Consider the following 13124-nt stretch of genomic DNA (forward strand, 5'->3'; position numbering starts at 1 on the left):
CAAATGCTTCTCCCTCAGCAAGAACATTATGATCCCCCTTGTCCATGTCTTGAGAAGAAATCTGCTCGAAAGTTTACTCCTCTCATTGAAAATCGGACGAAGTTGTTTTGAGAAATTGTCTGCGGTAGGCCTTATCATCCACTTGGACCCAAACCGATTGAAAGTAGTTTAACATTTTATAGATCGGATCATAGGTGCGCATATCATTCTAATTTTTTTGGACATGATACTAAAGACTCTATTAACCTGAAGCACAAGATCCATGACTTGATCGACCAGAAAGTGGTCAGGACTTTTATACCCAAGGTCAACAGTAACCATTTTCCAAACCACGGAGGTGACACTATCAATATGATATAGACAATGGATGAATGGTGCATGATAAAGGCGATAGTTCCAACTAGCCATGTCAGCCTTGAGAAAATTGTAGCTTCTTCGAGCATAATTGAGAAACACAATTTTATGAGCATGACACCCCATCAAAATTTTCTTTTGTGTCAAGAGAGGGTCAGAACAAGAAGGGGATTAATCATGTTCTACCGAATTCTTTGCCTCATTTATGTCAGTCCTTTCTGGTAGATGAATATTCCAAAAGAATAGAGTCATCACTTAACTTTTTTGTTTTGTTGAGTTATTAGCTTTCCATTCATGAATTTGTGTGAAGTCGTCATATGTTTTTAAAGATGTAATATGGGATGAATCCTTTGTCTTTGTGTTTACAAAGTTCTCAATGTATAGCTTTGGCATGCTTTTATTTGGTGTTATGTCTCTTACAATGAAGAATGCAGGTCATATATTAGATTTAGCTTTGGTAAAGTTTAATTTTTGAGTCTTATGATTTCCATTTAAAGGTTCTCTAGTACTAGTTTGTATATTTAAAGCTTGACAAAGTAAGTTCCATTACTTATCCTTTGGTATTCAATTAGATAATGATTATTAAGAGTTAACATGTGAATGGTTTAGGACTTATTCATATCAGTGTGTGTTGAGGTATCTCATTATTGTTAAAATTCACATAGCTTTTATGGAAATCATGTGATTTGTTTCAAATTTTTCATGGTTAGAATCCTAATATTTATTGTTTATTTTTCTTGCATGAACCCCTCGATTTGAGTCCATTCGACTCCCTCTTATTCCTCTCTTTGCATCTCGAGTTGGTTCAAAACTCAATTTTCATCTTGAGTTAGCCCGTTTATAGAGAAGTCAAAGGACAAGTTGGAAGCTGCAAATAAAGGCTAGAAACTGAAGTTACAGAATCTAGAACCGGAAATAGGCTGAGCTAAATCCTGTATACGACCCATGTACGACAATATACCCTTGGTGTATATCGTTTCATTTGAGAGTGAAAAGTGGGACAAAAGTACAAGCCATTTGCAACAATGACAGATTGAAAAAGAAACTAAATGAGTTGAATTTCCAGCTTACCCATTATTTAGCATAGGACAGGTTGGGCCTTAAGGGCCCATATTTTGATCTTATTCTTCTTTCCTTCTATTATTTAATTGCATATTAACTCTAAATTTTTTCTTTTTTCCTCAGCTTATGTTTTCTTTTGCTTGGTTTGAATTTTAACTAAGTCCCCAAAATAGTTATTTTCTCTTTTGTTAGTTGAATCATTCAAGTCCTTATGGATACTTTATCAACTTAGTCGCTTTTTCAAATGAAGTTATTTTTCAATAATATTTGTTGAGTTTTTTTTTAAATATATATATATATAAGTAGCTTTGCTAATCACAACTTGATTTATATATTTTTAAAATAAGTCATATTAATCAAATCATCGGTCAACCGCAAGTTAGCAGACATTTCGAGAGTCTAACACCTTCTCGGAACGTACATTGAACTTCGAACCCTTTTATTTTTAAATTTATTTTTACTAGCTTAAATTCTTTTGAAAACCTAAATTACTTTATAAGTTTTAACTAAAAGTGCTTACAAAAAGTTTATTCATAAAAGTTATGTTTTTGTAATTATCTCTATTTTCTTTATATTTTTCGCATGTTAACTATTTAGATATAAGCGTTCTCCTACTTAGGTGTTAATGTGGATGCCTGCACGGCCCAGTGGGTTGGGTCGTGACAGGAGATCACTGATATTATAAATGCCTTATACTCGACAAAAATAAGAGCGAGTGCGGTATTGCTACACAGCCACTGCGTACTAGTAGGATTATACGTCTATCCCACTAAGTGAAAAATATAAATAAGTCATTACAACATCATAAACAGGCATACATCGATCATATACAATATCAATTATCATTTACCATTAACATACAATTTAACATGCTTTAATAAGAGAACCACACCACAACCACTCTTAAAGTCCACTTGCGCAATGCATGAATGAAGTCTCATACCCCCACTCCCACTAAGTTGAACTCTATGAGAAGTCATAATTCATGGGTCATGTTCATGTTCATGTTCATGTCAATAAGTCAATATATAACAAGTCAATGGTCCTCTCATATAATCCAAACCCAAACTGTTAGTGCACCAGTTCGTGGTACCTAATCCAATATTTATGGCAAAACTTGGTAAACGATCCCATATTTATACTGGAACGTGGCAACCGATCCTAATTAATTATGCCAGAACGTGACAAACAATCCCAATAAGTTATTTTGAAAAGTGGAAACGGATCCAATCCACACCCCACAATCATAATCACAATGTATATTTCACAATAATCATACAATTAAGAATTAATTAATGGCACATAGTTATTCATCATACTCATTTACAACTAATATGATTAATAATGAAACATTAACATACATATATGATTCATAATGGAGCAAGAACAAACATATAACACACAATCATGAAATCACAACCATCACTTACCTCAAATCCAAGCTTAGATCCCCTAAGGCACTCAAATCGTCCTTTTTCGGATACTTTCCGCTTGTTCTAGGTATACAAACAATTAATATTTGCAAGAATCAACAATCAATGGTCTAATTATCCGGATTATAACAAACCCAATAACCCTCGACCAAACCCTTGATCCCTCACACGCAGGTTATGATTTTTCCACCATAAATTTCATATCAAAACATTTCTCTCTCAATATTAACCTAAGAAAATAGGTTCTACGGATCAAAAAATGGATTCGGAGAGTGAAAACCTTACCTTTGGCCTCAAGAATGGTGTAAACTGTTAAGAAAACTCTTAGGTTTGTTTCTTAGCTCTCAAAGTTGAAAAGTACAACTTAAAACATTTTTGGATTTATTTACGACTTTAAATCGTATATGCCCCGACATGGCTGCATTCACCCCTCTATAGTTGCCTTGCCCTAGCGGCTTGCACGAAATTAGTGAGCAAAATTGATAATTCCAAGATCATATTTCATAAGACACCTTCAACCACACTCAGAAAATATTGTTCGCACCAAGATCAATTTTGGAAATTCTACTCGTTCGAATTCAATTTTGTAAAGTCGTATAGGTTCTTTAACGCCTTATCTATCCACTCATATAATCAAATTCATTAATAGATCTTTTTTTTTTTTTCAGATTTCCCAAAACCTCACTGATTGCGATTTGCTCCAAATCTGGACTAGACTAGAAAATCTTAAGTTGCTATTGAAAAGTTTTCTTGCCCCAATTCTTTCCCTATTGGATTTTCTCAAACGACGAAAATCAGGTCGATACAGGGAAGACTTTGGATGACATAATAGGTAGGCTTGAAAATTCTTAGGGGTACAAAAAGGGTAGGCTTGAGATGCTTAGAGTGGTTAGAGGGTCAAATGTTTAATGGTAGAGTTGACATATGAATAAGGTAGAAGGCTAGGATCGAAGTGTAATAGTTTATGAATATTATACTTTAGATGATGAAAGCATGTGGATAGATACTTGGGTGGTGTAACTTTCATATTGCATGTTTCCTTCTAAATGTTGACTTTATATATGCGGCGGGTTTGATTCGATTGATGATGCTTACAAGTACGTGTTGTTTGTAGTGATGCTACTTTTATTATGCCATTTAGCATAGTTTAGTTATAGGTTCAATGATGTTTCATAGGTGAAAAAGATGATGTTCACCAACAACTTTCATTATCCTTTCTTATGGTGGGAAATGTGTCTTATTTCTTTTATAAGTTGTACTCTTAAAGCTCTTACAACTATTTAGACTAGTTTTGTGGTTGTTAGTATGTTTCCTTGTGAAGAACTTTGGAGTTTTAAATGAATTTATGGTAATTTCATAGATTTGTTTATTTTTCTACATTTTATAATTGGTTTGGGTTGCGGGTTCTCCTATCTAGGTGTTTGAATAGGTGCCCGCACGAACCAGTGGATTGTGTCATGATAGGTATTTAGTAAAAAATAGTTATTGGTCTTTCCTATGCATTTTAAGACAGTGGCAATATCAATAAAACTCATTTTTCTCATTTTTTTGACATTTTTCTAACTTTTTTTAATTGTAATTTTTGGTTAATTTATGCTATTAAATTAAGTATAAATTAGGCAAATCACATATTATAAAAAAGAAATTACTTCCTATCCCTACTCTTTCATTTAATTATCAAAAATCTCCCTTTTTTTTAGTTTTTTTCGAAAACATTATATTGTAGGCAGATACTTTAATAAATAATGGTCTGATACTTAAATTATTAAGTTTTTCTTATCAGTTTAAGCATTAATAAGGGATTAAAACACAAATTATAATTTATTCCCACATATCACACGTACGTTTCTTTCTTCAACCAATCAGTCATAAACATCTAACTAAACTATAATTTTTAAATTTTAAATTGTGAAACCTTCTTCCCGTTCTTTGAAAAAATAATAAAAGTTTGATCCAAACAATTTTGAAATGCAATTTTGTGAAGATTCTAAATGAATATTTTCATCTTGTTAATGCATTATGGATCTTGGAAAAGTGATGTTAAGTACGAGCGATACAGAGTTGGAGATAATAATTCGTTCGTAAATCTTATTTCAGCAATTGTAGCTAAATTGAATATTGATAAATTGAAAAAAAAAATCGAGATCAGATACTTTGTTGAAGGGAATTTGTCTCCACTATGTATTCAGAATGATATGGGGGTGAAATTATACATAGAAATGAAGAAACATGAGGTAGGATTCAGTATGTATCCGCTATGCATTGACACATCGGATAAAAGTGATGAAGATATACAAAATTTTGATGCAACAACAGGTGCAATTGTTTGTGTTGAAAGTGAAAAAAAGGGAAGCAAACATGTACTTTCTTCCGGAAAGATTCTTGATGCTTGTTTTTTAGAAGAACTTTTATGCTTCACTCTAATAATTCTCAATTTTGATACTTTATGAAGTACTTTTTGGTTACTATTTTATAATGCAATAAATGAAAAATATTATGTTTTCAATTCTGGTTACATTTTTTATTCTTAATATTTGATAAAGTTAGTTTGATATACATTGTTGTGTATCTGATACTTATTTGTTTCTAAATTTTGTATGAGATAGAATAAAAATATCAATAGTTATGATGCGTCAAACTTAAAAGAGACGACATCTAAAAAAGTATCATTTGAAGCAATGATACATCATATACATAATATCTTCTTTCAAATTTTGTATCTACTAATAATAGAGTATCGGATGTTGTATATTTTACCAATAATATATATCATATACATACAATTTTTATATTTGAGGACGCAATTGTGTTTCATTTGCATAATAACTTTGTAGAAATTTAATAGCAACTTAAAAAAGTTAGAGTAATTTTGGTATCAAAATTGTGTATTTGATACTTAATATCTTTGTAACTTTAGCATGAGTATACTAAATCATATCAATTTGAGATGTTTGAATGTCACGACCCAAACCGGGTTGCGACTGGCACCCACACTTACCCTCCTATGTGAGCGAACCAACCAATCTAACCTTAACATTTCAATATAATATCAACAGAAAGTAATGCGAAAGACTTAAACTCATTAAATAAAGACCAATTCATTAACTTCTGAAATTCAACATCTATTATTCCCCAAAATCTGGAAGTCATCACCACAAGAACATCTACAATCAAATGACTAAACTAAGAGTATTCTAAAAGCTAATAATACATAAGAAGCTAGTCCGTGCCGGAGGTTCAAGGCATCAAGACATGACAGAGGAGATCCAGTCCAAGCTAGAAGCGTTAGCTCACCCTGAAGATCCGGTGTAGTAAGACTGCCTTGAATTACTGTTGAGTTGAAGACGATGGCACGTTTGCTGCACTCCACAATTAAACAAGAAGACAACATAAAAGTAGGGGTCAGTACAAAACACGGGTACTGAGTAGATATCATCGGCCAACTCGAAATACGGAACAGTATATATCAAGTATTATCATAAATCAACTATAAAACTCAACATGCAACAACAACAAGTACTATAATCATCAATAAGTACCATCAAGTTCATACGTGAGGACTCAAGCCCCAATACCATACTCATTTCGGAATCATGTTCGTTAGATTGAGTATATTAACATCTTTCAAGATTCATTATCTTTATTTCTCTCGTGTCGGTACGTGACACTCCGATCCCCTAAATCTACGTGTCGATTCGTGACACCCGATCCCCTAATTCTACGTGTCGGTTCGTGACACCCGATCCCCTAATTCTACGTGTCGATTCGTGACACCCGATCCCCTAATTCTACGTGTCGATTCGTGACACCCGATCCCCTAATTCTACGTGTCGATTCGTGACACCCGATCCCCTAATTCTACGTGTTGGTTCGTGACACCCGATCCCCTACATGTGTCGGCACGTGACACTCCGATCCACTAATATCATTCTGTAAATCATCAAGCCTTCTCCATACCAAGGCATCATTATTAATAATGTATGTTCAAGTTTCTTTTCAAGATTTGGGATTCAATATTTTCATCATACTTAACTTATCACAATCACATCATCATATTCATGCAAACATACAATTAAGCATATAGTAGGGTTTACAATACTACCAATACATATCATTCTCTATTAAGAGTTTACTATGAAAGCATGAAAACCATAACCTACCTCCACCGAAGAATTGAAATCAAGCAAGTTAATCCTCAAAGCTTGGCATTTTTCCTCTTCTTCTCGATCGTTTCTCTCTCTCTTTCTCTGTCTCTCTTTGTTCTTTCTATTTTTCTTATTCCCCCCTCTTTCTTTTACCCTAATTAGTATATAACTAAGAATAAAAGGTGGCAATAATACCCCACTAATTAGCTTAGGGTTACCTCTTTTAACCCTCAAGAATATGAGTTATTAACATAAACCCACGAAGTCTATAATTAAGGAAAGAATAGTCCAAAAACGTCCCTTAAAACTCCACCAGAAATCCGACTCTGCCTGGGATTTGCGTAACCTGTGACGGGCCGTCGTGCCTGCGACGGTCCGTCCTGCAGGTCGTCGCAGAGTTCAGAGACCCAAATTTCCTCCAAGGGTCTGTGACGGTCCGTCACACCTGTGACGGTCCGTCCTGTCATTCCGTCACAAAGTTCAGAGAGTTGATCCTCCGTACCCAATTTCAGATTTTCTAAGTATTTTGGGACGAGACCCCCTCAACGGTCCGTCGTGCCCATGATGATCCGTCGTGGGGTCCGTCGCTTCTGCCAGTTTTTCCAGAATTGAAGTCTGTTGCTCAAAACGACCCACGGGTCGTTACATTAGATACCAATTTACCCATCGTTCGTCCCCGAACGATCAAAAGAAGGAAAACAAGGGCAAAAAGGAGTACCTGAATCTGTAAACAGGTGGGGGTATTTTTCTTGCATATCCGCCTCCTTCTCCCAAGTGGCTTCTTCAACCGGTCGATTCTTCCATTGTACCTTGATGGACGCAATCTCTCTTGACCTCAACTTGCGAACTTCTCTATCTAAAATAGCAACAGGCTCCTCCTCATAAGACAAGTTCTCATCAAGCAAAACTGAATCCCAACGGATAATGTAATTTCCATCCCCATGATATCTTTTCAACATCGACACGTGGAATACCGGATGTACTCCGGACAGCCCTGGGGGCAAGGCTAACTCATAAGCCACTTCCCCTACTCGCTTGAGTACTTCAAATAGTCCAATGTACCTTGGACTTAGTTTACCCCTTTTTCCAAACCGCATCACCCCTTTCATGGGCTAAACTTTCAACAAGACTTGTTCACCTTCCATGAACTCTAAGTCTCTAACCTTTCGATCTGCATACTCTTTTTGCCTACTTTGCGCCGCTAGAAGCTTTTCTTGAATAGACTTCACTTTTTCCATCGAATCCCTCAAAAGGTCAGTACCCCAAGGTCTAACCTCGAACGAATCAAACCAACCAATGGGAGACCTACATCTCCTCCCATACAATGCTTCAAATGGGGCCATATCAATACTTGAGTGATAGCTATTGTTATATGAAAACTCCGCTAAGGGTAGGAAGCTATCCCAGTGACCACCAAACTCTATCACACACGCACGAAGCATATCCTCCAACACTTGAATCGTCCTTTCAGACTGGCCATCGGTCTGAGGATGGAACGCAGTACTAAGGTCCAACCTAGTACCCAATTCCGCATGCAATGTTTTCCAAAACTTAGAAGTAAACTGCGTACCTCTATCTGATATGATGGATAGTGGAACCCCATGCAATCGCACCACTTCCGAGATGTAAAGTTTGGCTAACTTTTCTGCATTATACGTCACTTTGACCGGAATGAAATGAGCAGATTTAGTCAACCTATCAACAATCACCCAAATAGAGTCATACTTACCCATTGTCTTCGGAAGACCAACCACAAAATCCATTGCAATTCTTTCCCACTTCCATTCTGGAATGGGCATTCTCTGAAGTGTTCCTCCGGGCCTTTGGTGTTCATACTTTACTTGTTGACAGTTTGGACACTTAGCAATAAAGTCAACAATATCACGCTTCATTCTACTCCACCAAAAGTGTTGTTTTAGGTCACGATACATCTTGGTTGCACCCGGATGTATAGAATACCTTGAACTATGAGCCTCTGTCAGAATAGTGTTGATCAACTCATCGACGCGGGGTACGCATACCCTTCCCTTGATTCTCAAAACACCTTCCTCATCGATTTGTGCTTCCTTAGCCTCCCCTCGCAATACTTTATCTTGAATTCTTCTTAGTTTCTCATCATCAAACTGTTTTCCCTTAATTTTGTCAAGAAAAGAAGATCTTGACTCCACAGAAGCCAACAATCCTCCCTTCTCATTTACTTCTAATCTCATCAAGTCGTTAGCTAGAGTCTGAACCTCTCTAGCTAATGGGCGTCTAGAGGCTTGCAAGTGAGCTAGACTTCCCATGCTTCCCATTTTTCTACTTAAAGCATCCGCCACAACATTCGCCTTCCCCGGATGATACAAAATGGTGATGTCGTAGTCCTTCAGTAGTTCCATCCATCTTCTCTGTCTCAAGTTCAAATCTTTCTGAGTAAAGACATACTGAAGGCTACGATGATCCGTGTAGACCTCACACTTAACCCCATATAAATAGTGTCTCCATTGCTTTAATGCAAATACTACCGCAGCCAACTCCAAATCGTGGGTTGGATAGTTACGTTCATGCACTTTTAATTGCCTCGAAGCATAAGCAATCACACTCTTCTCTTGCATTAGTACTGCACCCAAACCCGAATAGGATGCATCACAATAAACAATGAAGTTCTTACCCTCTACTGGTAAGGTAAGGATAGGTGCGGTAGTCAACAAAGTCTTGAGCTTCTGAAAGTTTTCCTCACACTCATCCGACCATACAAATGGAACATTCTGCTTAGTCAAGTTCGTCAATTGGGAAGCAATAGAAGAGAATCCCTTGACAAATCGACGGTAGTAGCTAGCTAACCCAACAAAGCTCCTTATTTCTGACACATTAGTGGGTCTTACCCAATTCTTCACTGTCTCAATCTTAGAAGGATCCACCATCACTCCGTCCTTAGAAACCACGTGCCCCAAGAAGGACACCGCATCTAGCCAAAACTCACACTTAGAGAACTTGGCATAAAGCTTTTTCTCCCTCAACATTTCCAATACCATTCTCAAATGCTCTTCATGTTCCTTCTTGCTCTTTGAGTATACCAATATATCATCAATAAATACGATCACGAAGAGGTCCAAATATGGCTTAAAAATCCCGTTCATCAAGCTCATGAACGCAGCAGGGGCATTCGTAAGACCAAAGGACATCACTATAAATTCGTAATGCCCATACCTCGTTCGAAAAGTAGTCTTTGGCACATCTGTTGCCCGTATTTTCAATTGATGATAACCGGATCTCAAGTCAATCTTAGAGAAGACACAAGCACCTTGTAACTGATCGAACAAATCATCAATGCGGGGAAGAGGGTACTTGTTCTTAATAGTTACTTTATTCAGTTGTCTGTAGTCTATGCACATCCGAAAACTCCCATCCTTCTTCTTTACAAACAAAACCGGAGCACCCCAAGGAGATGCACTTGGTCTAATGAAGCCTTTGTTCAATAACTCTTGAAGTTGTGCTTTTAACTCTCTTAACTCTGCGGGAGCCATTCTATAAGGGGGTATAGAAATGGGGCGAGTACCGGGTTCAAGATCAATACAGAAGTCAATATCCCTATCCGGTGGCATACCAGGAAGATCTGCAGGGAACACATCCAGAAACTCACGAACTACTGGAACCGACTCAATCGAAGGTACTTGGGTAGTGTCATCCTTGAGATGTGCCAAGAAAGCTAAACACCCTTTACTAATCATTTTCTTAGCACGAAGAAAGGAGACGATGCGGACCGGATTGGAAGTGTAGTCACCCTCCCACACTAACGGGTCTGTCCCAGGCTTGGCTAACGTCACCGTTTTAGCATTACAATCCAAGATTGCAAATTGCGGAGAAAGCCAAGTCATATCCAGAATTACGTCAAAATCATCCATTTCTAAGATAACCAAATATACATAAGTGTTGCTCCCCACAAAGTTTACCAAACAAGACCTATATACCTTTTCAACTACCACAGACTCACCCACCGGAGTAGAGACACGAATAGGCATATCAAGTAATTCACAATGTAAATTTAGACCATTAGCAAATGAGGAAGATACATAAGAAAACGTGGATCCAGGATCAAACAATACAGAAGCCATGCAATCACAAACCAGAAGATTACCTGTGATGACAGCATCAGATGCCTCCGCTCTGTCCGTTGCCCCTACCATGTTGTGATGTAGTGGCCCCAGTTTGCCCATTACCTCTGCCATTTTGGTGACCACTATTACCTCGACCACCACGCCCTCCAGAAAAACGGCCTCTACCATGACCACCTCTACCTCTAGTTATTGGGGGTCTGTAACTTGGTCTGGGACATTTCTCCTAATATGTCCAATCTCCCCACATCCATAACATTCTTTGGAGTCGATCATATGCCCCTCGGAGAAGTGTTGACCGGTCTGAGGTGGTCCCCCAACTACAGTCTGTAGTGAAGACTGAATTGGTCGGACTGAGTAACTTCCCGAACCTTGTCCTCTAGTGTAAGAACCATTAAACTCACCTCCCTTTCGAAGCCTTTTTGATGTCGATGTTGTGGTGAAGTCGTCTGGCTTCACTCCTTCCACTTCTATCACAAAGTCTACCACCTCTTGGAAGGATTTTGCCGTTGCCGCTATCTGTAAGGCCGAAATCCGCAATTCTGACCTCAACCCCTTCACAAACCGGCGAATCCGCTCTTGAGGACTGAAACAGAGTTGAGTGGCATATCTGGATAGTGCACGAAACTTAGCCTCATAAGCATTAACCGACATCCTACCTTGCTCTATGCTCAAGAACTCATCCCTTTTCCTATCCCTCAAAGTCCGGGGGATATACTTCTCCATAAACAAACTAGAGAATGAGGCCCAAGTCATAGGTGGTGCCTCTATTGGTTGACACTCGATATGTGACCGCCACCACATTTTGGCGTTCCCTTGAAACTGATAAGTCACAAACTCCACACCAAACCGTTCTACTATACCCATCTTGTGTAGTAACTCGTGACAGTCAACCAGAAAATCATAGGCATCCTCCGATTCAGTACCCTTGAAGACCGGAGGTTTCAATTTCAAGAACTTACTGAAAAGTTCATGTTGATCATTTGTCATTATAGGCCCAGTAGTCAGACGTGGAAATGTGCCTATGTCCAATGGAACATCCATGCGGGGAGCCATAGTAGCCGCATGTTGTACTTCTGAAACCGGAGGTGTTGGCGCAGAAAACACTGGAGGTGCCTGACCTTGATCAGATAACCCGCTAAGATAAGCCAGAACCTGATTGATCATCTCTGAGGTAGGTTGGGGTGGCATTTCCTCATTTTGCACTTGTTCAGTTTCCCCATCCTCCCCTTCTCTTATTACTTCCTCGGTCGGTGGAGGAGTCACTGCCCTAGTATCAGATGGGCTAGGTGCTTGTCCTCTCCCTCTAGAGGACGTCCTCCCACGACCTCTTCCACGGCCCCTTGCCGCTGTTCTTCCTCGAGCCACAGCCCCAGTGGCTGGCTCAGTTGTTTCTTGTCTGGCCGATGTTGGTGTTGGCGTAGTCGTTGCTCTAGTTCTAACCATCTGCGAAAGAGAGTGAAGATGGTCAGATACCAATTCGTATCGCCTAGATACCAATTGGACTCAAGTAGTAGCACGAAAGAAAGAATGAAAGAGTGAAATTTTTCCTAAAGTCTTATAGCCTCTCAAGGAAAAGTAAAGGCGTCCCCCTACCGTTCCTTAAGACTCTACTAGACCTGTTCTTGTGTGATGAGACCAACGAACCTAATGCTCTGATACCAAGTTTGTCACGGCCCAAACCGGGTTGCGACTGGCACCCACACTTACCCTCCTATGTGAGCGAACCAACCAATCTAACCTTAACATTTCAATATAATATCAACAGAAAGTAATGCGAAAGACTTAAACTCATTAAATAAAGACCAATTCATTAACTTCTGAAATTCAACATCTATTATTCCCCAAAATCTGGAAGTCATCACCACAAGAACATCTACAATCAAATGACTAAACTAAGAGTATTCTAAAAGCTAATAATACATAAGAAGCTAGTCCGTGCCGGAGGTTCAAGGCATCAAGACATGACAGAGGAGATCCAGTCCAAGCTAGAAGCGTTAGCTCACCCTGAAGATCCGGTGTAGTAAGACTGCCTT

The 13124-nt window shown here is 38.4% G+C and overlaps 1 protein-coding gene across 1 annotated transcript; it reads right to left on the reverse strand.

Annotated features, from left to right (window-relative positions):
* Nucleotides 1-5909: 5909 nt before the first annotated feature.
* On the reverse strand, nt 5910-12674 carry LOC138349145 (uncharacterized). The gene is made up of 2 exons (XM_069299211.1): nt 11112-12674; nt 5910-6208 (listed from the first exon to the last, which is right to left on the reverse strand). Exon 1 carries the CDS (start codon nt 12532-12534, stop codon nt 11278-11280), a length of 1257 nt encoding a protein of 418 aa, XP_069155312.1. The 5' UTR covers nt 12535-12674; the 3' UTR covers nt 5910-6208; nt 11112-11277.
* Between the last annotated feature and the right edge of the window lie 450 nt (nt 12675-13124).

Source organism: Solanum lycopersicum, chromosome 6 (assembly GCF_036512215.1).
Source record: "Solanum lycopersicum chromosome 6, SLM_r2.1".
Classification (NCBI taxonomy): Eukaryota; Viridiplantae; Streptophyta; class Magnoliopsida; order Solanales; family Solanaceae; genus Solanum; species Solanum lycopersicum.